We start from the raw sequence: 24,031 nt of genomic DNA, 5'->3' as shown, positions 1-24,031 counted from the left end.
TTACCGAAAAGGTGAAACGGGAGCAGCCCGTGTGTCCCTCGCGGATAAGGTTACAGTGGTTGCCGGATGCTCTTACTGCCCTGCTGCTCTCTCGCTGTAGCTTTGCTGCCTCACTCGCTGATAATGTTCAGAACGGCGGGTTACAGCGCGCGGAGTCGACGGCGCTTTGATTCCGTTCGAATCGATTGATCTGGACAAACGCGCGCACGAGGAATGTGCCGCTGCTATGGAGACGCCCCGCGAAGAGAGCGGCGCGGGGAGCGAGGATGACACGGCCGCGGCGCGCGAGGAGAGCGCGAGTGTGAGTGTCGGTTATATGTTTTTGTTTGTATTTTTTGGAGGTTTTTTCCCACGTTTTTTCATCTGACGTAAAGTAACTAGTCACGTGACATTCATGAACAACGGTATGCTATTGTAATTTTAAATTTGTTTTCTGGCTTATGTGTTCACTTATTAACTTCCACAAAAGCGGTAAATAATCTTAGTCTCTGGACAAAGAAAACGCCTATAAAGCAGAACATTAAAAAAATATAGAAAAACATAACTTACGCAAATGTCACGTGATTAGTTACTTAGGCAAACAAAAAAGTGAGTGTGTGTGTGTGTATATATATATATATATATACAATGTCTGATTCTAGAATGTTTTCAAGTGTCGTTGGTGTGCAGTTACGTTTTTTTATTTGTATTTTTTATTATTATTATTTGCTTTCTGTCTCTTTTGTTTAATTATTTGTTTATTTTGTCCGCTGAGACCTATGACTGTATATAAGCTTAGCCTCAAAAATAAACCACCCATAAAACATTTAATATATACATATAAAAAACCAAGAACATAACTTACTCTCAAATATCACGTGGTTAGTTACAAATATAAAAATGTTAGAGAAATATTAAATATAGTCTTTATGTATATGTATGTATATTTATATTTATATATTTATGTATATATATTTTATATATATTTGTTCTGGTTGTTTTATTATTTGTCTGACCAATGGCTGACTGTAGGATTAAACAGAGTGGACAAATAAAAAACACATAAAACAATTAATCCAAAAAAAATAACCGTTCCACTTATGTCACGTCATCAGGCCAACAAATCTAAAAAAAAAAAAAGTAAGAGCAATAAAAGTAAAGTAGCCAACCACGTGACATTCGTGCGCCATTCAGTTTATTGGTCTATGAAACTTTGACTTTACTGCTCTTTTAACATGCTGTTCGTTACATAACTGCAGTACAGAAGCACAAATTAAGCTACTTATCTTCTCAAACCTCAAACAGGCTTTTGCTTGGAGGTCGTAGTGAAACTGAACACCCTTTTATTTTAGCCGGTCCATCCTGCTTATCTCATCGTAAGTAAGTAAAACGTGTAACTTGGGACGACATCGTATAAATAATGAATGACTGAAACACCATGAGGCTGAACATCTGACCTCAGACACCAGTCTGGCCTGAGCTCATCCGCGGCCTCTCCGGGAGCTTCTGAACGGCTCCTCTGTTTTCCATGACTGAAGCCAAACTTCAGCCTCTTTACGCTACAAAAGGAGAGATACTAGAAGTAAAATCATCTTAATTCATCTAGTCGACACAACATTCTAAGAATATTGAATTTATTTCTTGATATTTTTACGTACTTACCCCGATTAGCCGTAACATTAAAACCGCATGCTTGTTTCTACACTCATTGTCCATTTTATAAGCTCCTCTTAACATACAGGAGCACTTTGTGGTTCTACAATTAAAGACTGTAGTCCATCTGTTTCTCTGCATACTTTGTTAGCCCCCTTTTACCCTGTTCTTCAATAGTCAGGACCACCACAGAGCAGGTATTATTTGGGTGGTGGATCATTCTCAGCACTGCAGTGACACTGACGTGGTGGTGGTGTGTTAGTGTGTGTTGTGCTGGTATGAGTGGATCAGACACAGCAGTGCTGTTGGAGCTTTTAATTACTTAAGTGTCACTGCTGGACTGAAAATAGTCCACCAACCAAAAAAAAAATCCAGCCAACAGCGTCCTGTGGGCAGCATCCTGTGATCACTGATGAAGGACTAGATGATGACCCACACAAACTGTGCAGCGACAGATGAGCTACTGTCTCTGACTTTAAGTCAGACAGTTAAGCAAAATAATCTGCAAATAGAATCATAATTCTCTAGAATCTCCAGATGAAATCACTTTAAAACAAGTAAACAACTAAAATATAACTTGAATAATGTTTTAATATTCTTACAACAATCTCACAATAAGGATATTACATATATTGACTAGATTTAAAATGTTTTTATTTGCCACAACATAAGTTTTGCGCTGTAATACTGCTCTGCATCACTTTTTTATAAATCTGGGTGACACAGTAATACTGACCTCCCTCAGAGGCATTCAGCTGAACACCTGTGAGCTCAGCCTGAACCCTGTTAGTGGAAGACGGTGTAACCTAATTGGATCCCTTTCAGAATGTGATTGGCATGAATGAGTAATTCTAACCAGCAGTGGCAACGATATCTGAGGGTGATAAGAAAGTACCCAGCCGGAGCGGTTATCTTTAATCGAAATCTGTAACCTCTCATTTCCTGCGCACACTATAATACAACACACAATAGAGGATACTGCAATAATAATGAACCACCAAGGTTTTCTCAGTGATAGAGACTGGCTAATTCTGGTCTCATCTGTGACTCACTCTTTTGGTTGACTGAAGCATACAGGGACTGAACCATTTAAAAGGCAATTAAGTGTATTTAAATGGTTGTATGCTTTCTCACAATTTCTTCAAAGCTTCATCATTAAGATGTAAACACAGTGATTCAGAGGGGATTGATGTGAAATGGTTCATTGAAGAGAATTTCTTTAAACTGGTGGTGATAAGAGCCAGATGTCACAATGTCTGCAATGCAAATATAGGCATTTTATTTGCTATTGTATACTAGAAGTAAAGCTGGAAAAGTACATTGAAACAAAACAACATTCCTACAGGACCATGGTGCGACAGAAGACAATACAATATACGCAGTGCAGACAATACAGTGCAATAAATACGAAAGACGTATAATAAATACAAAACAGGACACAGACATTACATGGTACAGAGAATATATAGAGTTGTGCAAAGCAGGATGTAACATACTATGACATGTTAGCAGATAGCCTAGCATATATGAACATAGCAGTCACTAAAGTAGCAGCCAGAACAACATTAACTAAATACAGTATTTGGTTGACCAGGTATATGAATTGTATTAAGTAAAGTATTTCAGTGTGAAACGCAATAATTATATTTAATTACAGCTTTGCAGCTGTCCTCACTATTCGCTAAGGGTCTTGCAGTTGGAGGCGGTGCAATTCACAATCCAGGCAGTGATACAGCTGCTCAGGATGCTCTCTATAGTGCCTCTGTTGAAGATGGTAGGCATGGTTGGTGGGAGATTAGCTTTCTTTAACTTCCGCAGGACATCGAGAGGCTTCTAGGCTTCTTGGCTATGAAGCTGGTGTTCAGGGTCCAGGTGAGGTTCTCCGGTAGGTGAACACCAAGGAACTTTATTTTACCTGCGCTCTACATGTATCTCTCCACCATGAATGTATATAAAAAAGGTTTTAGGCCAAAGGCTGATCTCAACACTATCATGGAACAATGTCCTGGATATTGGGCAGTGTATTTATAACCTTTCCATATAATAACTTTCTGGCCCCCTTCTGCCCTGTTCATCAATGAAAAGGGACCACCATAGGACCACCACTGACAAGATATTATGTAGGCAGTGGGCCATTCTCAGCCGAGCAGTGATACTGTTAGTATGTATTGAGCTGGTATGAGAGTATCAGGCAGTGTCTACTCAGTGTCACTGCTGGGTTGAGAGCACTCCACTGACCAAAATTATCCAGCCATCAATAGTCCTGTGGTCAGAAAATGGTCACTCTTGAAGGACTAGAGAAGTGCAAGCAAGCAAGCAGCAAAGTTTATTTATATAGCGCTTTTTATAACAGATGTTGTCACAAAGCAGCTTTACAAAACAAAACAAAATCAACATTACAAAAAGAAATCCGGGTCAAAACCCCCATCAGCAAGCCAGTGGCGACAGTGGCAAGGAAAAACTCCATAAGAGACAGGAAGAAACCTTGAGAGGAACCAAGACTCAGAAGGGGAACCCATCGATTAGTTTAGTTTATGCAGCAGCAGCATCAGTGGGGTCAGGATGTGAGGGTGAGGTTGCACGGTGTTATACAGCATGAAGCTAAATGGTGGTCAAGCCAGTCCAGAAGGCTGGCAGCAGTGGCACCCAATCAACGCAGAAGAGGCAGCAGCATCAGACGCGCAGGATGGGTAGCTGTTCAACTCGGCAAAGAGAAGAAAGAAAGGAAAAACACACAGAGAGTCAGTTCTGTAATGGGTGACTGATCACAGATTACAGTGTTAGCAGAGCAGCAGAGACTCTGGCAGGTATAGAACTGACAGGGAAAACTAATTAACAAAGGCTTGACTATACAAGTAAGTTTTTTAGCCTAGACTTAAACACTGAGGCTGTGTCTGAGTCCCGAACATTAACAGGAAGACTATTCCAAAGCTGGGGGGCTTTGTATGAGAAGGCTCTCCCCCTGACGTAACTTTATTAATTCCAGGTACTAATAGTAAGCCAGCACCTTGTGATCTAAGTAGGCGTGATGGTTCATAATGGGAGAGGAGTTCACTCAGGTACTGAGGGGCGAGTCCGTTTAGTGCTTTGTAAGTCAGTAAGAGAATTTTGTAATCAATGCGAAATTTAACTGGTAACCAGTGTAAGGTTGATAAAACTGGGCTGATACGGTCAAATTTTCTGGTTCTAGTAAGAACTCTGGCTGCAGCGTTCTGGACTAGCTGAAGCTTGTTAAGGCTTTTGCTGGGACATCCAGCCAGCAGGGCATTACAGTAATCTAGCCTTGAAGTAATAAATGCATGAACTAACTTTTCTGCATCCTGTAGAGATAATGCATTGCTCAATTTAGTAATATTGTGGAGATGCAGGAAGGCTGTTTTAGTAATATTAGTTATATGTGTGTCGAAGGACAGATCAGGGTCTATAATGACACCAATGTTTTTTACAGGTGAGCTTGATGCAACTGAGAAATTGTTAAGTTTAAAGTGTAAAATTAGACAGTTTGTTTCTGGCTGCTTTTGGACCAAGAAGCAGAACCTCTGTTTTATCCGAGTTTAGAAGGAGAAAGTTACTCGACATCCAGTCTTTTACGTCTTTTATACAGTCCTCAATCTTGCCAAGTTTAATTTTATCATCTGGTTCGCTTGCTAAACATAACTGAGTGTCATCGGCATAACAGTGGAAATTTATGCCATGTTTACTGATAATGGTGCCCAGTGGTAGCATATATAATGTGAATAATACAGGTCCTAAAACAGAGCCTTGTGGAACACCATACTTTACTTTTGCGAGGGCAGATGATTCACCATTTAAATTAACAAACTGATAGTGATCAGTGAGGTAGGACCTGAACCAGGAAAGAGCTATTCCTGTTACTCCTACAAGGCTTTCTAGTCTGTCTAGTAAGATAGCGTGGTCTATTGTGTCAAATGCCGCACTAAGATCGAGGAGGACTAACAGAGACACTTTTTCTTGGTCAGAGAATAATAATAGATCATTTACAATTTTTACTAGTGCTGTCTCTGTACTATGATGTGGCCTAAAACCAGATTGAAATTTTTTGTGTATTTGATTCCTATGCAAATAGAAGCTTAATTGTTTTGCTACAACTTTTTCCAAGATCTTAGATATAAAGGGGAGATTCAAGATGGGTCTATAATTTGATAGTTCGCAGGAATCAAGGCTAGCTTTCTTAATTAATGGTCTAATTACTGCTAGTTTAAGAGATTTTGGGATGTATCCAAGGCTAAGAGGGGAGTTTATTATTGAGAGAATAGGCTTGGTTATTTCTGGCAAAATTTCCTTGAGTAAACCTGTAGGAATCGGATCTAACATACAAGTAGATGATTTTGCAGAAGAAACGATTTTAACTATATTCTCAGGATTGAGGCTGGCATTAAGGGGAAGCAGGTTTGTAGATTTTAACTGTGCGTTTTTTTATTTTATTACTAAAGAAGTTCATAAAATCATTGCTGCTATAGGCTAACGGTATCTGGGGTTCACTAACTGTTTTGTTCTCTGCTAGTTTAGAGATTGTGCTGAAAAGTAATCTAGGATTATTTCTCAAATCAGTCCTATAGTCCACATGTTTGCTCTATTCCTATGTGTTGGGAGCTGGTACAGAGCAAAAATGTGGACCACCTGTGCTAGAGGATGACTAACACAAACTGCACATCAATAGATGTCTGTAACTGTACACCAGCAAGGTGGAGCAAGGCAGGGGTTTCTAATAAAGTGGCCAATCAGTGTACATGTTGTTTAGAAATCCTGACAACTCAACATGAAGGGGTGATAAATTATCAGCGATGGGTGGGCTACAGTCAGTAGTTGTAAACCTACAATGTGCACATATTTGGTAGGTGTTTCTGATAAAATGGCCAGTTTTAGTGTAGATAACCTGGCAACATTGTGATGTTTGCTAACCAGTCAATCCAGTGTATTCTTTTTGCACAATGAAGCAATAAGTTGCTGTCATGGTTTTTACTTTTCATATTCCGTGTTATGTGTGACCAGGTCTGCATGCCTTGTGGATGTTTGTGGTTTTAGGTGGCTGATGTGTCCGTGGAGATAGCCACAGTGGATGCCATGCTTAATAAGTTTTGTAGAACATATTATGGGCGCAGAAGGAGAGCAAAGAAGTTGAAGAAGAAGAAGAAACTACTGGTCAATCTGCAGCATCTGGTCATTATCATCACAGTGATGGTGTTTGTCATTGTGATAATCATGTGGTCACTCCTGTGGTATTTTACATGTAAGTGTAACACACATATATATACACACAAAAGAGCATTTAAAGACACATTCTAATGGTGTGGCATGTGGAAAAATTTGGACACCCAGTTGTAAAGTCTCAGGACTTAACTTATTCCCTAATTGAATCATTGGCACTGGTTAGGCAAGTCAAGAATTGTCATTAGGCATTGTCACCAGAGCGTAATAAATTCTCAGAATCTTCAAAACTTATGCTAACACTTGACAACCATGAACTCCTCTAAGCAGCTGATAGATTATCTGACAATGAAGGAAATCGAATACTACAAAGGAGGGGAATGCTTTGAAAAGATACAGTGCTTTCAGTTTGTAATTTCCACTGTCTGAAATGTCATTACGAAAAGGCAGTTAAGGGGAGCTGTGGAAGTCAAGGCAAGATCAGGAAGACCAAGAAATCTCTCAGAACTGCTCGTATGCTGGTCAAAAAGGCAAAGCAAAACCCCCATATGACAGCAAAGTGGTGTGGTGGTGTACCGTTCTACCTTGTAGTGTTACCTGCATAAACATAATCTGAAACCTTACCTGAGCCTTCATCATAAAATGTCTAAAAGTGTGCAAAATAATCTAGCTAAGCCATTGTAGAAACAAGTGCTGTAGACTGATGAAGTAAAAATGGAACACTTTGGCCACAATCACCAAAGGTATGTGCTGTTAAATATGGGAATTGGCCTGTTGTGCGTTGGGATTGTGTGGCAGAGTGTAGCACTAGAAATACTGAAAGGGTAGAAAACTGACGCTGAAAAGAGGCTGGCTTCTATGACAGGATGATGATCCAAAACATACCTCAAAATCCACCACAAACTTCTGATGCTTTTGAAATGGTCCTCACAGTCTTCTGACCTAAGCATCAGTGAAAATCTGTGGGTAGATTTTAAACATGCTGTGCATGCAAAACAGCCCAGAAATAATGCAAAACAAGCAGTGTTCTGTAAAGAAGAGCAATTATTAGAATAATTGGCTGGATATGAAACTGTTTGAAAGCTGCTAAAGAGGCTGTTACAAAGTACTGACTGACTTAGTAGGGTGTCCAAACTTTTATTAAGTTAATCAAATATAAAACTACTATGCATTGACATTTGCAGAAAATCTTGTCTTAAAATACCACTAAGATATTACTTTTTTAGCTTCAAAAATGAAATATGAAATGCCCAATCTTTTGCACAAAAATGGATTTTTGATCAATTTTGGATGTTCTGAGAAATGTACTAATGGCATTTGTCACATTTGCCCTGTTGTACTGTTGACAGTTCGGCGAGAAAGCAACAGTGGGGTGTATTTTGCTGGTATGTTTCGTGTTGCCAACATTGAGTACATACCAGAGTACCGACATGCAGACTCCAGTGAATTTGTATCCATGGCAAATCAAATCCAACACGTGGTACGTGAATTAGCCTTTCACATTTTCCTTATTTATAATTGAATTAGTATAATATGAATCATTCTTATAATTTTCTTATAAATTTCATTCTTATAAAAGGTGAGCTCTGTATACAGATCTTCATCAGTGTCCAGACTCTACAAGCACACTGTTATATCTGACCTCAGGTACTGCATCACTATAGGCCACACTGTAGGCCCCATTTCCTGACACAGATCAAAGCCAGTTTTGGTCTTTTAATCTGAGAAACACCACCATTCTTGAGTTCAGAAAATTATGCTTAATTTGTCTTCACTCTGATAAAGTTTTGAAAGTTTAAATGAGTTTTCTATGCATGTGCTTCATTTTTGTCTTTCTCTTATCAGTAACAATGACAAAGGTGGAGTGCTAGTGCATTTCTGGATGATCTTTGTGGTGCCGAGGCTGAAGACCCCCACAGTGTGCGAGGAGTGTGTGAGTGCTATCCTCAGAGACTCGGTGCTCACTTCTCTAAAGAACAGGTCTTCTGTAGGCTTCTTGCTGGGCCTGCCTGTGGACATTGACTCCATCTTCATCAATGGTAGGATGAGCGAGATGTGCTTGAGTTTATGTTCATATTACATGTATTCTAACATATGTGGTGTATATATATATATATATATATATATATATATACTTCATTTATTTATTCATCTAGTCAAAATGGCCATTAAATTCAAGTTATTTATTTTTCAGCATCAGGTAAAAAATTTAATTAAAAGTATCAACAAATATCTACAACTAAATATATTGTCAGTTTTTCCAGTATTTAGTGTGTCCACTGTTTGCCTTTATTACAGGTTCCATTCTTTTCAGGAGACTTGCATTCAGTTTTTCAAAGAAATCTGCAGGAATGTTTTTCTACACCTCCAAAGTTCAGTCAGTTAGAAGTTGGTTGCATTTTCTGCTTTTCACAATCCAAGAAATCCTAAACTCATTCAGTGATGCTGAGGTCTGGACGTTGGGGTGGTCAGTGCATTGTTCTGAGATCACCAGCTGCTTTTTTGTTTCATTTGCAAATGTTCTTTTTAATCTATTTCCTTTTCTCAGTGAGGACTTCCTGTCAGCTACACATCCGATAGCATTTAGTTGTCTTCTCACAGTGGAAGGATGGACAGAAACACCTGTGGTTTATTCAGATCTGAAGCAGCTTGATTTTCTCCTCATTTTCTAAGTACTGTTTATCAGATGGGGACAGTTTTGGTGGTCTTGCACTGTTGTAAGGAGTCCCATTTTCTCTGTATCTTTTATTTACTTTATCAACTCCAGTTTTAGAAAGTTTTCCTTTGACCTTCACCTTCCTTATGCAAGTGGATCATCTTTTATTAATCTCATCAGAAATGTCTACTGAAAAATTAATAACTTGTGCTTGATGGCCATCTTGGAAATTAAAGAAATGTAAATGTTCGCAGACCGAGTATTTTACAGCAGCTTCAGATATGATTCAGCCAATCAGATTTTATATGCACAATTGTCCATTTTATAATTTTTATTGAACTTTTAGATTTGCATGGGGTTTCTTTTTTTTCCTTAGTCGCTCTTCGGTCAGACTACACATCTACTGCAACAGGTCAGTTGCCTTACTTGCATGACGAGAGTTATTGTCCATGTGGGTACTGGTGTATACAAAGCAATAACCGCAAACGTCTCTTTTTTCTTTGGCTCTCACAGGCTCGGAGTGTGTGGATAAGCTGTATGCAGGTCTGCCTGAAGTGAAGGTTCCCCTGAATGTCTTCTCATCGTGGGGAGGCCTGAGCTGCCACATCAAGCTTACGTCTGCACCTGGTTCCATCATCCGCCTCACAGTGAACAGCCTAGAGATCGAGCCCACTGACTGCATCTATGACGCCCTTACTGTGTATGACGCCCTGCTGCCCATGAGAGCAAAGATACTGCACAGGTTAACCAACCTTCATTAATTTAATTTCATGTCAAAACAGCTACTAAATACAAGTTATTAATTTTTCAGCAGATATTTCTCAGGAGATTAGATATGAGATGATAAAGTTTCCAAAGCTTGAGTTCAAAGAATTAATGAAAGATACGAAGAACATAGGCCTCCTAAAACCGTGGAAGACATGGTAGACTGCCAAAACTGTCACTACTAGATATCAGTACTTAACGCTTTCAATTTGGAGAAAATCAAGCTTCAGTCTTGCTTCAGATCTGACAAAATCCACATGTGTTTGGGATTATTTGGATCGTGAAAAGCAGAAATTGTAACTAACCTCTGACTGAACTATGGAGGTGTGGACAAATATCCTTGCAGATTCCTTTGAAAGCAAGACTACTGAAAAGATTACTTTCAGACTACTGAAAAGAATAAAATCTGTAATACAGACAAAAGGTGGGCATACTAAATAAAGAAAAATATGATATTATCATGTTTTCTGTTATTTCCATGATGCTGAAAAATGAATAACTTAAATCAAATGACTTTTGCAATGTACAGTATAAAACAGATCCAATATGCTATTCCTAACATGAAATATCATTGTAATTATGTAATAATATGCTTATGTATGGTAGTCCTAACACTGACAAAATATTATTGGAATTAGATAATTAGTGTATATTATTTATCATTAGCTTCTTGTTATTCTCGAAATTAATCTCTAACCTTTTTGAGTGAAACGTCTCAAATTATGGAAGAGTCGCACATTGAATCAGTGGTTCTGTGTCCATGTTAATAAAATTTGAAAACACAAAACATTTAAAATCATTAAAAGCCACATTAACATTAAGCCCTAGACTGACCAGCTCTAGTCTGTTTTTCTCTCCAGACTGTGTGAATCAGTGCGGGTTCCACTCTCTCTTGTCTCCACCTCCAACGTCATGCTGCTGTCCTTCAGACTCGCGCAGGGGAACAAGAGCTTCCGAGGGTTCTTCCAGGCCATCTCAGAGCAGGGTATGTATATTATTAGGCCAAAAGTATTTGGACACTCCTCCTAATTATTGAGTTCAAGTGTTTCAGCCATACCCATTGGAAACAGGTGTATAAAGTCAAGCACATAGCCTTGCAATCTCTATAGACAAACACTGGCAGTAAAATGGGTACTGAGCTCAGCAGCTTTAAACATAGCACTTCAAGAGGATGCTGCCTTTGCCACAAGTAAGTTTCTGAAATTTCTGTCCTGCTAGATCTGCCCTGGTCAACTTGTTATTGTGAAATGAAAGCATCTAGGAGCAACAACAGCTCAAATATGAAATGGCAGACCACACAAACCCACAGAACAGGGCCACTGAGTCCTGAACTTCACTGAACACCTTTGGGATGTATTAGAACATAGATTGTGAGCCAGGCCTTCTTGTCCATGCTGTTTTGACTGAAGGGACACAAATTCCCACAGACACATTCCAAAATCTTGTGGAAAGCCATCACAGAAGAGTGGAGGCTGTTATAGATGCAAAGTGGGGCAAATCTGTATGAATCCCCATGGTTTTGGAATGGAATGTCCAACAAGCTCATGTGGGTTTGATGTATAGGTGTCCATATACTTCTGTCCATATAGTGCATGTACGTGAGTGAGTTAATAGTATGGTGGTGCACGTGTTGGATTCTGAGCTAGTCTGTTTGGTTTTCTTATGCAGAGTGCATCAGCATGATTGAGATTCCAGCAGCCCCTACTGCAGTGCGAGAAATCACCAGCCCATTTTACCCCAGCCTGCTCCCCCCTCTGTGCTCCTGCACCTGGAGGCTACAGGTTCTTCACCATGTTACATGTTTCTTAGATCAAATAGTTAGAAATGTACCAGTGTAAATGTACCAAGATAGACTTCTGCCTATTTCTGAATGTCTTAACTTACTCTAAATTGATGGAATTAGTCTACAAATTTTTATATTGAGCCTTTTTGACTGGTGATGTTTCAGACCCCAAACAGTGCCCTTGGAGTGGCTCTTAAGTTCCAGAACTACATCCTCTCCCTGAAAGACCTGGCCCCGTGTGAACACGGCTGGTGGAAGGTCAATGAGGTCATGTAAGTGCTTATATAATTATGACACAGCATGTGGGTTTTGTGTTTTGGATTGCTTATTAATTCTTACATAAATACTCAAACTGATGAACTTCTCTTTGTTGTGTTCTGCAGATACTGTGGCACCTATGTGAGTCACGTGACTGTCTTCCGCATTCCCGAACGAAGCGTGGAGGTGGTGTTTCGCTGCAGCTCCCGCAGCGCCGAGCAGCCCTTCAGCGCCACCTACAGCAGCTTCAACATCAGCCAACGTAAGAGCAGCGATGATCCCATCTGGAATATATTGCAAAATACTGGCAGTATACCCTGCCTGACATCAGGGGCCTTTTTTAGAAAAGTGATGTTTGAATTTTACTGTTAAATCCCAATGAAGTAAGACAAAAAATACATTCAATGTAGTTCAATATAAGCAGCATCAGTGAATTCTGACTTAAAGTATGCAAAGTTTGGGCGCCCCGGTCCATTGACAAGCTGTTGATTTTCTAAGTGAAAATAAGTGAACACATCCTCTACAGAGAACACACTTCTGCACATTTAGTGCACAATTACTGTTGATTTGCTGAATTTGACATATTAGGGCCTGTGCTAAAGTTATGGGACATTTTGTATTTTATATTTTTTCCAGTATGTTAAACACAGCAAATAAACAGGAAACTTTGCAAAAATGCAATATTAAGTGTTTTCCCTGTAGAGGATGTGTTTTTTTGTGTGTTATGTGTGTGTTATTTTTTTGACTGGGCGTGTTCAAACGGTTGCATAACACTGTATATAACAGCATTTCTGGGGTTTTCCTTCACATGACTTAGTGCACTATGCCTTCATCACTTGTTTCTCTGTTGTTTTACTCCAGCTTGTCCTGAGGGTCACTTCTTGTGCACTACGGGGTTGTGTGTGGAGAAAGAGCGTCGCTGCGATGGCTTGGACGACTGTCAGGATGAGAGTGATGAAGTCTTCTGCTGTATGTCCGCCTTTTCTCCATCCCTAACCAAAACAATCAGAGAGCTCTCATTATGGAAGTGGAATAGCTGGCGAGGTAACCTAGTAGTTTATGAACCAGAGGATTCAGGATCTATACCATCTGACAGGGCAAATGCTTGTGGTGTTTTTTTTTTAGGAGCCAGACTTTCAGTATTGGGCATCTATGTATGTTTATGCACTGCTCTAATGAAAAGAAAAGTCCATTAGTCCATCTGAACAGTTTACAACTGTTCAAAAGTTTGGAACCCCTTGCTAATTATTAATAATTTATGCTTAATATACAGTAATAACTTATTCAGTGACGATTTGCATATATAAACTAGATACCAAAGGTACAGTCTTATGGAAATGTTCGAACAAATGACGTTTTGTTGATTTTCTAAGTGAAAATATGTTAACATCTGTAAGAATGACTGTTTGTATTAGTGCCCACCCTAACAAACTAACAAATGAAAATGCTTTATCTTGCAGCAAACCCCATCAAAAACTGTGTAGGCTCCTCCCCTGTTCACCCACTGTATGTCTGCAATGGAGAGAATGACTGCCCCAACGGTAGAGATGAGACAAACTGCACCCAAGGTAACATGTCCTCACTGTCCACTCACATTATTTTGCATTTAGGGGTGGGCAGTATGATGATATGTTGTCATTATTGTAATACAGTCAGCTCCATAATTATTGGCACCCTTGGTAAAGATGGGTTCAGAAGGTCATAAAAGTCTTTGTAGTAATTAGCTCAATCTTACAGTGAAAATCTGATCTTTAACTCCTTAAAATCCCAGACTTATTATATACTCAATGCAAACATGTTGAGCTGTTGAAGTGTATAATAAAACTTTGGGCTTGCTGGTGGGCCCTGGCCATGTAAGGGGTTAATTCAAGTCGATTTAGTCTAATAAAACAAAGACCTTAATCAAAAAGGATCCAGTCGGCTGACAGATCCAACCACAACCCAGCTTTTTGGCAGAAGCAGCCAGATTTTCATTTAAAATCTCTTGGTACCTCATGGAAACTTTGAGGCCATGTATCTTAGCAAGGTTCTCAAGGCCCTTGAAGGAAAAACAGTTGCAAAACATCACTGATCCTCCCTTATACTTAACAGTGGTAAAGGAGTTCTCTTCTGTTTAACTATCCATCTTTTTATGCCAAATCTAAATTGAGTGTTGCCAAAAAGCTCATATGACCGTAGAACGCAGTTCCAGTAGCGAACTCCATGTGCTTATGTTTGTGATTAGAGGATAGAACTTTCTTTTGGCACATCTTCCATATAGCTTGCTGGCAGTTGGTGGCGTCTAATTATAGTTTTGGAGACTTGGTGAACCCAAAATGCTACCATCTCCTGTAAATCTCTGACCATAATCCTTGGAGAAACATTTGCCTCTCAAACTAGCCATTAAAAATGCATTCTCTTCTAGGCAGATTTCTTTATTATTACCCTCACAGTGGGTACAGGCATTTTCCAGTGTGTAGGTATTTTTTATCATCAGTAATGAAAGGTCATCTCATTTCACTTTTGTCTCATTTCATTAGTGTATTCTCTAATCTTCTACATATTGATTAATGACCAAGAGAATTTGGCCTCAAATTCTCAGTCAAACAGGAAGACAAACATGAGTGGACTTCGGAAAAGTGTCTTGTGAATACTTATTCAAGCATCATGACATTTTTTGCCATATCGTCTAGCTGTGTTTCAGTTGCATTTCATTGATAAGAATTTCTAGGGGTGCCATTACTTGTGACATGTGGTTTTAATAAGGGTTTTTGTTTTTTTTTAGACTAAATTAATTGTCTTTAAAGGTTAAATTTTCTCTTGTTTTCAGTGCGAGACTGCTGATTAACCACAAAGACATTTTTTGCATGGCCTTTTTTAACCAAGCACCAGGGGTGGCAATAATAATGGAGCTGACTGTAAATTAAATCGAAAATATTTGAATTATAGTAAGCCTGTAAACAACAACCAGTGTTATAGTAACAATATTACAATAGTAACTGTATAAACTACATAAACAAACATGTGGCGCTCCTGTTCTGTCCTTGCACTGCCATATCACTCATTCCTATCTGAGTTTCCAGTGAACTGTTGGACTAACAGACAGTTTAACATTCTTTAGAGACCAGCTGTTCAGGGATCAAGTATCAGTGCAGCAGTGGAGCCTGTATCCTAAAGAAGAATGCAAAGTGTGATGGAGTCCCTGACTGTCTCGACCGCAGCGATGAGAAGGACTGTGGTGAGTTCCATTTCGAACGTGGGCAGCTCTGAAGCAAGCATCATTCAAAGCTATCGTTAAAAATAGCCAGTCAACCTAGGCATGTTTGGTGATGCTCGCTTCTTTAGTAATTTAAGGGTTATGTGGCTAATGTAGCTAATAAGTAACGGAACCTTCACCAATAAGCATTCAAAGTAAGTATTTCAGCTCTGAAAGCAAGAGTAAACTATATGCAAAATGATTTGGCTGGCTTTGCTTTATGACATGTCCTCATTGATTTTCACTCACGATTAAAAATCATTTGCAGCGTTAACTTCTGTTCTGAAAAGTGGACAACAAGTGTAAATTATAAGCACAGTAATTCTTACTGCAACCAATCACTGTGTTTCCATGAAGGCAGTGTACTTATTATCCTGTTCTGTAATGGTTGACCTGTGGTGCTGGACCCCTCTGTAGAAATTGCTGTGTGTGTAGGTGGTGGTGTTGTTGTGGGGGGGTTGGGGGGGATTGGATTGATGTGAACAGACTGGGCTTTGATCACTGCTCATGCTCTGTAGCGAAGGTCTCTCTGGCTTTAATGAGTCTGAGCTCTTCAGGGCCAAGGCTACCTGTCAGCCTCATGACTCAGCAGCTCTGCAGTTCACTGACTCACACTTGCTCTTATACATACCCTCATAGGGTGGGCCATCACGGTTATTACATAATCGCCTGTCACACAAATCACACAAATCAGACAGCAGAGACAAAGTCTAGGAAAAACAACACTAGCAATCTTAAAAACCTAAACTGTCAAGCATGCCAAGCTAAAAATCAAGCTAAAGCATACTGCCACAGTGGGCATTACAATGTTTATGGACCATATATATCTTACCTTTCATGATTTAACATGTAAAGTAGACATTTGCTTCGACATTTTGACAGAAGTGTATGGGTACTTATGTGACTGAAGGAACCATTGAAACTGTAATAATTAGAAAAACATTCTATAGATAATAGAAAAAATACACTACATTTTATCATTTATTTTTATATTTGAATAGCCTGGGAATTTTATTTTGGCCTTCAGATCGATGCATTTTTTCAACGCTGTCTCATACATGCACTTTTCTCACTTATGTATGGAAAAATAGGTGCATTCTGTAGCACACAGTTACCGTTTGTTTCATTTTATCCTAATCTGTACTTCATAACTTTGCATTTAAAACTCAACATGAATCTGAGGCATTTTCCTTCCATACCGTGAGGCAAAGTTCACTACAATTCAATTAAAAGTTTCAGAAAAACAACAATTAAAAAAAAATAATACATTGTGCTTAATATGACCAGAGGCTTAAACTACCATAGTTAAGAACAAATCAATTTTGATTTCAGACTGACTTGACTAACTCTATAGTCATTGTTTCATTTCAAAGCTAAAGCCAAAACAATTTTTTTACACTGAATATATAAGACATTAAAAACACTTTCCTTGTGTAATTTCTTTTCCTCACTTTTTAGAGATGTGTACTTCTGTTTAAAACAATCCTAATATGTGTACTTATTCTATGTCTATACCCTTCTTTATAGGCCATACCTGTTTGGTTGGGCCTGTTTACTGAACTTGCTTGGCAGCAGCCCATTTCAGACTGCCATGTAACGCTGTCATACATTCTTATGCACTACTTTATCACAACAGTGGCAGGAATGCAGACATTATTGTGCAATACTAAAAATATTACTCTATACTGTAAGCCAGCCAATGAACTTTTATGAACTTTAAGCATTTATTATGAACATTTCTGAACTGTAAGTATTTATTTAAGTCATTACACTGTAAAAAGTGATCATTTTGCTTGTATAAATGTGCACATAATGTCCACATAAACAAAAGAAAAAAAATGTGTATATCAACACAGTTATTTGCCAAAGGTAAGCAAAATGAAAGACAAAGTAGAGCTTTTATTTGTGTGGAAATTATGTGCACATTTGAATCAGTTCGGTTAAGAACTGCGGTATTAGAAGTTACTAAATAAACTCTTGCTTGGTCAGTTGAAAGTTTGGCCTCATTTCATCTGTATGTTGTGTGTTGCAGCCTGTGGTCACCCCACTCCTGTAAAACGGGTGATAGACAGCGCTCATCCTCAGGAGCGGGTGGTGGGCGGGGTCAATGCTGTGGAGGGGGAGTGGCCATGGCAGGTCAGTCTACATTTCTCTGGCCATCTGTACTGCGGAGCTTCTGTCATCACCAGCGAGTGGCTCATCTCCGCTGCACATTGTTTCAGCAGAGAGAGGTGAGATCAAAACAAGTATACACAAAACACAAAAAAATAGAAATCACAGAAGTTTTAACGTGATTATTATGCTCAGCTAGCAAGGCATTCCTTGTAATTCAGTTATTTTATGTGCACTCACTGCTGATAAAGATGTTCAGTTGCGCAAAAACTTGTATTTTCTTGATAGAAAAGCATTGCCAATAGAATGGAATGCTCTGAAGCAGTAGCACATGAGCCTAAAGTCGCAATGCCCAATGCCAAGCATCAGCAAGGAGGGTATAAAGCCTACTATATTTGTGCTGTTCCTGTTCCAATATTCTAGTGTAAAGCCTTTCCAGAACAGTAGAGGCTCTTATTGCAGCACAGGGGGAAAAACTCTATTAATACCCTTGTTTTCAGAAGAAACCTTAGATGTGCAGGTGTCTGCAAACTTTTGGACAAATAATGTATTTCCATATAGGCCTACAGTACTGCTTGGATGCTAAACATAAAACACAATATCAGATGCATTTGTCCCAACACAGATCTACATCGCATGCAGAATCATAACCTTGTTGAAAAATTGCAATATGCTATTTATTTTAACATATTAATCCAAGCTACAGACACCTCATCTGAATACATGATTAAGTCAAGGAAAAACAACACCAGCAAATTTAAAAACATAAACTGTCAAGCACTCCAAGCTAAAGCATACTGTCACAGCGGGCATGAAACATGTTTATGGCCCATTTATATCTTACCGTTGATGGCTTAATGCATAGACATTTGCTTCCACATTTTGACACAACCTAGTTATTTCGCAAAACACCATAGCATATTCATAAATCACTGATAACAAGGGTGTAGCTTCTTTTTTAACTCAAGCTTGACATATTCTTAAATTTGTGTTTGCATTTGGAAATGGGTAGAAAATAACACACTGTACTCTGTTGGGGGTATCGGGTCTTGATTTCACAGGTCCCCTAGGCCCATCTTTTGACTGTATCTGGAGCTTCAAACTTAAAACATTCATAGGCTATTCATAGGAAGACTATTCATAGGAAATGCTTGACTGAGCAATGATTGCTAAGCACTGATTGGAGGGCTAAGAAAATAAAGCAGAGCTTCACATTGCTACCTTTCTCATACAGGAAAGACTCTGAGACCAGTAAAACAAATCAAATTTAATTATCCTAAAAATGCAGCTTGAATTTTTTTCTCCGTTGGTTAAGCACCTGGTTGAATCTAGATCTAGTTGAAACTTTTTTTCCCTGCACCTCTAGTTAAGTTCAAGTCAAGTCAAGGTAATAATTGCTCATGTGGGCCTCTTAGTGGCTTGGTCCAGTGTGCACAAAAAATGCATGGGATAATCCTGGCCTGTATATTTTTACTCTTGCCTAAAATTAAAGGCCATCATTCCATCTGAACCTACATGACATTTAACATTTGACCTCACCAGACTGTCAGATCCTCGCCAGTGGATGGCCTATTTGGGCATGCTGACCCAGGGCAGTGCCAAACACGCGGCCGAGATCCGCCGCATCGTGGTGCACGAGTACTACAACGCTCGCAGCTTTGACTATGACATTGCCCTGCTGCAGCTCAGGAAGGCCTGGCCCAGCAGCCTGGCCCCCTTCATCCAGCCTGTCTGCCTGCCGGCCCCCTCACAGACCCTCTCTGACGGACACCGCTGCTGGGTGACCGGCTGGGGCTACCGCTCAGAGCAGGGTGAGAGAGCCAGAAACCACAGTACCTCACATACATAACAGACAGAGATTATATTCACCTGTACTTCAACTGCGCATTTTTGGTAACTTTATGGCAAACCAGCTTCAAAACTGGGTTTAACATCAAATAATAATAACAATAATTTCTCTGTACTTCTTTTACATCTTCCTCAGATAAGGTGCTTCCCACAGTGTTGCAGAAAGCTGAGGTGAGTTTGATGAGCCAGAGTGAGTGTAAGAGGGCATATGGCCCCGTGTCGCCCCGCATGCTGTGTGCGGGCGTGCCCAGTGGAGAGCAGGATGCTTGCCGGGTGAGTGCACATAGGGGGTGAACTTTTATTCATTGTGGATTGCAGTTCAAAGAAATTATTTGGCAAATAAATCAACTGTACACTGTTTCCCCCCTTATCCCAATAGTCGATCAGCCAAGACATACTTGTCTCTTTGGTTTAGTGCTAGGGTAACATTGCTAATGAACACTGAAAGTAAATAGTCACCCAAATCCTTTTTGCACATACATGCTTAAAACTTCTCTCAACTGGCTCAAACCACATCCAGCTCTTTGTTAAGGTTGCACTGATTTGTTGATGTGTTTTAGGACACAGTGTGACTTACTGTGAACTTTAAATGCACACAGGCCACAGATTACATCTGTGATTTCTGTTGTTTCTGTTTGTAAATAATTGTTTATGATTTTTCTAATTGAAGTTCATAAATAGAAACCACTAGCATCCATATGCCTGTAGGATGTACGTATATTCGACAGGGAGTCAGATTTTGTGGGGTAGATGGAATTTGGCACAACACCTGTTGTCTATTGATGTCTGTCCTCAACGTTTGGCTACACAGTGAAGTTTTTTTCAAGTTTTGTTCAGCAGGTTATACTGTGTCGTAAACCACATCAACAAGTCTGTGCGACCATAACGAAGATATGGATGTGATCTGAGTGGGTTGGGAGAAGGTTTGGGGTCATATTAACCTAACAGATTTGGGTGACTGTTGACTTGTAGTGTTTGTTAGCATCATTAGCCTAGTAGCTACAGTGCTAAACTAAAGAAAATTTAGACACCAAACATGTCTTGGCTGATTGACTACGTCTGAGGTAAGTGGACATTTTGTGTGAATTTGATTTTTTGCCAAATTTTAAAGCTGTCACTGTCAATTATATTATTATATAATTAATCCACCTATTATTTTGATGATTAAATGAAAATTTTTTTTGTAAAAGATAAACAAGGAAGACTAGTAAAAGCCTTAATTAATCAATGTGACAAAACAGTGCATATAAATGGGTGTGACCATCAGGCTCTGTTTCTTACTGTAACAGAGAGCAGTAGAAGAAAAACATTTTTTTTTAAAATTGAGTTTAATTTTGACAGCTGCAGTGTAGACCAACAGAATGTCCATCCTGGAGCCTTGTATGCTTCTTTTACTGCAGTCTGAAGACAGTAATGCTTTTGACTGCTGGCTGAAGTGGAAGACGTCCTTATCTATGTCTTTATTTGTTCTTATCTAACTCCAGGGGGACTCGGGTGGTCCTCTGTCATGCCAGGTATCAGAAGGTGGGCGCTGGTTTCTGACGGGCATCGTAAGCTGGGGCTCAGGCTGCGGCAGACCCAACTTACCTGGAGTGTACACCAAGGTGGCCAAGTTCATCTCTTGGATCAACAGCCACATTAACAACTGATATTTAATCTGTAACAAACACAGCCAAGCACATTTACCGTTTGTAATGAAACCTGTCAATCAACAGACCTCATCATTACCATGGCCATTGTACGTGTGATGTCTCGTGGATTTGTAATATTATTATAGTGTTATAATAAATACCTCTAAATGTTATATTTGTTACTTCGATGTTCTGATCTCCTTCTTTGGAGATTTCCTTCTTCGTAAAAAAATAATAATCAACTATAATAAAAGGCCCATTATTAGGCCATTAGGCCAAATTTAGTTACTCTTGTGTGTAGACAATATGATGATGACATTGTGACTAATTATGTCACAAAATAATTTTTTGGAGTATGTAGTGGGTATTGTCAGTACTTCTAGAGCACAACAAATATATATATGTATCATAGAAAATAAACAAATTTTTCATAAACCTCCCAAAAATGAAATATTGTGATACTTATCACAATTTGGTCATAAAAGTGGTGTGATGTTTTATTTTTGCCATATAACTTACCCCTATTTACTAAAGAGGTTGTGTCATCATTCTGTAGTCCTCATCTTGCCCATATTAGGAATTCAAATGTGGTCATTAAGTTGCTTTGGCAGTCGTAGCCTACAGTTTGACTACATAAAAGTAGACTGACTTTCATGCAACATCAAGTCGGTACACAGGAGTGTTAGCTTGCTTTTAGCATGTATGTAACACTATTCATATTTCAACATTCAGAGGATCCAGTGACACTTGCACAAAGGACAAAACATAGCAGGTTTTGAATATTTTTATTTACCACATATGCTATAGCAGAGTTTTCAACTGTGTAGACCCAGAGTTCCTCATATGGGTGTGATGCCAACTACAGAATGAGGTCTATAGTCATATCTTTGAGTACATGCTTAGGTTTAAGCAGACCCGTTTCAGTAGTATTTTAAACATTCTCTCGCCATTTCCCCACAGGGAAATCCCCAAGGCCATCTTAAGGGCTGTTTCATTACTTTAGTAGCTCAAGCGAAGTTTATTATACAAGTCCTCGGAGGGATCATGTGAACACAAGTGTCAACTTTGGCAGCAGAATTTGCTCAGAACCTGAAACTAATGGCAGACAAATCTGTTTGTAAGCCATAACAGTACACTACTTTAAAAAGCTCAATATTGCAAGACCTTAACATTCAATTTGCTGGGCTTTAGATTGCAAACTACTCCATCTGTTATGACTGCTGATACAACTTCTTCACTTTGCTAGCTTGCTAATTGACATGATAAAGGCTACATGGCTAACAACATCAAAATGAAAGGCACTGCACCATGGCTCAATGCAGTTCAAGTGAAATTTTATATATGTTGTGTTTAGACGTCTCAAAAAACGTCTGCATGGCTAGCCAGTTTACTCACTGAGGCTGACCTGCTGAGGGCACGTGCATTCTGTTTGAATGATCTGCCCCACACTGCGTCCCCCCCACCTCTTCTGCCCTGTGTAGCCAGTTGTGTAACATAGGTGTGACATACATTTGAGTGGTGAGTTGAAGTGAGCGAGGGCATGTTAAAAAATGTATTGAAAAGGGGCCTGTTACCCAAATGGCCACTCACAGCCCAAAAGAGACAGTGAGGATTAGAATGCACTCATTCTCAGCTTTGTTAGCCTCGGTGATCAGAAGCGTGCAAAATTGATGCATATCGCTTCTTTGAGAAGTCTGACCATAAATTGTAAGTAATTGCTTTGTATGGCTTTAACCTTTGCTTCAGAGCTGTTGGGCCTTTTTTTTACTTTCTGTTGTTGCTATTAGGTGTAGCTTTTAGCTTCTCTTACAAGCTAACAGGGTAATAAGCAGTTATGTATAACGTGGAGTAGTAGTAGCCACATAAATATCAGTATGAGTGTAGCAAACCTATCGTTGTAGTTTAAAAAATATCACTTATTTAAAAGTATTTATAAAATATTCTTTTGCATAGCTGTGTCTGCAATTTTTTCACTTTTGAAGACGGAATTGGGATGGATTGCTAATAAAGTAAGGGCCTTTAGGATAGCATTAGGGAGATGACCAAGCCAAGTTAAAATAATCACTGAAACAAGTGGATAGAGCTAGGCTTTTTAGCCTGATATCGCTTTCTAGGCTTTCTAGTTTATATATACCAAGCTTGTGCATGTAGCCATTCGGCCAATGCTTAGTTATGTATGCCACAGGCCTATGTTAAATGTATGCATTTAGTGTCCTGATAAGTAGGTTAATCTCAAAATGGACTGAAAGTGGTCTAATGATAATCAATGCAGTATGGAACACAAAGCAGCATTAGCTCCGCTTTGTCGTAACTGCATGCCCCACTGATTTGTAACGCGATACAGCAGAGAAACCAGGGGCCCAATATTAAATTCTCATTGCTGCTTGTTTAAAGAAGCAATTCAGCTACGAGCTGCTGTTACATCTCATTGCACAGTGACTGGTTATTATCCACTATTAATTTAATCATGAGTATCACCGATATCAGGGCATCAGACCGGCTATTGTGGGTCCCAGACGCGCGCGCCTGTTAAAGTTTGCCCACAATTCCGCTCGCACGGATGGCTGTGCGTTCATAGTAGTCCCTTTGTGCCGCGTTGCATGCTGGGTCCCGTGCAGCAGCAGCAGCAGCAGTGATGGAAAGTTCGATTCAGTTTACTGAACCGAGTCTTTGATTCAGGTCTGTTTCGAGTGACCAATTCAGTCACTTATTTTATTCTGTGGAGGGGGGCACTATGACTGTAAGCGTGATTAGTCAAGCCAACTTTATTTTCCGTATAAAATGACTTGATTTATTGAATGATAGTGAAGTCTGATATTCTTTTACTCACTAATGGAGTCAGATGTGAAACAGTAACAGAAAGAGGAATCTAGCTATAGAGAGAAAATGCAAGCCTAGATTTAAAGTGGTCGTTGTTAATATGTTACAATATGGTAAGACAA

General features: G+C 39.3%; 1 protein-coding gene across 1 annotated transcript; it reads left to right on the top strand.

Moving 5' to 3' along the window:
* Positions 1-73: 73 nt before the first annotated feature.
* On the top strand, positions 74-21,107 carry tmprss7 (transmembrane serine protease 7). The gene is made up of 18 exons (XM_036557982.1): positions 74-301; positions 6,679-6,883; positions 8,151-8,281; positions 8,381-8,448; positions 8,647-8,840; positions 9,834-9,869; positions 9,971-10,199; positions 11,083-11,207; positions 11,891-12,003; positions 12,171-12,277; positions 12,389-12,525; positions 13,125-13,232; positions 13,724-13,831; positions 15,364-15,480; positions 17,531-17,729; positions 19,153-19,421; positions 19,595-19,731; positions 20,943-21,107. Exons 1-18 carry the CDS (start codon positions 227-229, stop codon positions 21,105-21,107), a joined length of 2,523 nt encoding a protein of 840 aa, XP_036413875.1. The 5' UTR covers positions 74-226.
* Positions 21,108-24,031: the final 2,924 nt, after the last annotated feature.

This window comes from Colossoma macropomum, unplaced genomic scaffold (assembly GCF_904425465.1).
Source record: "Colossoma macropomum unplaced genomic scaffold, Colossoma_macropomum, whole genome shotgun sequence".
NCBI classification, from domain to species: domain Eukaryota; kingdom Metazoa; phylum Chordata; class Actinopteri; order Characiformes; family Serrasalmidae; genus Colossoma; species Colossoma macropomum.
Note: the sequence above shows the minus strand (reverse complement) of the source record. Positions and strands in the feature narration are given on the sequence as shown.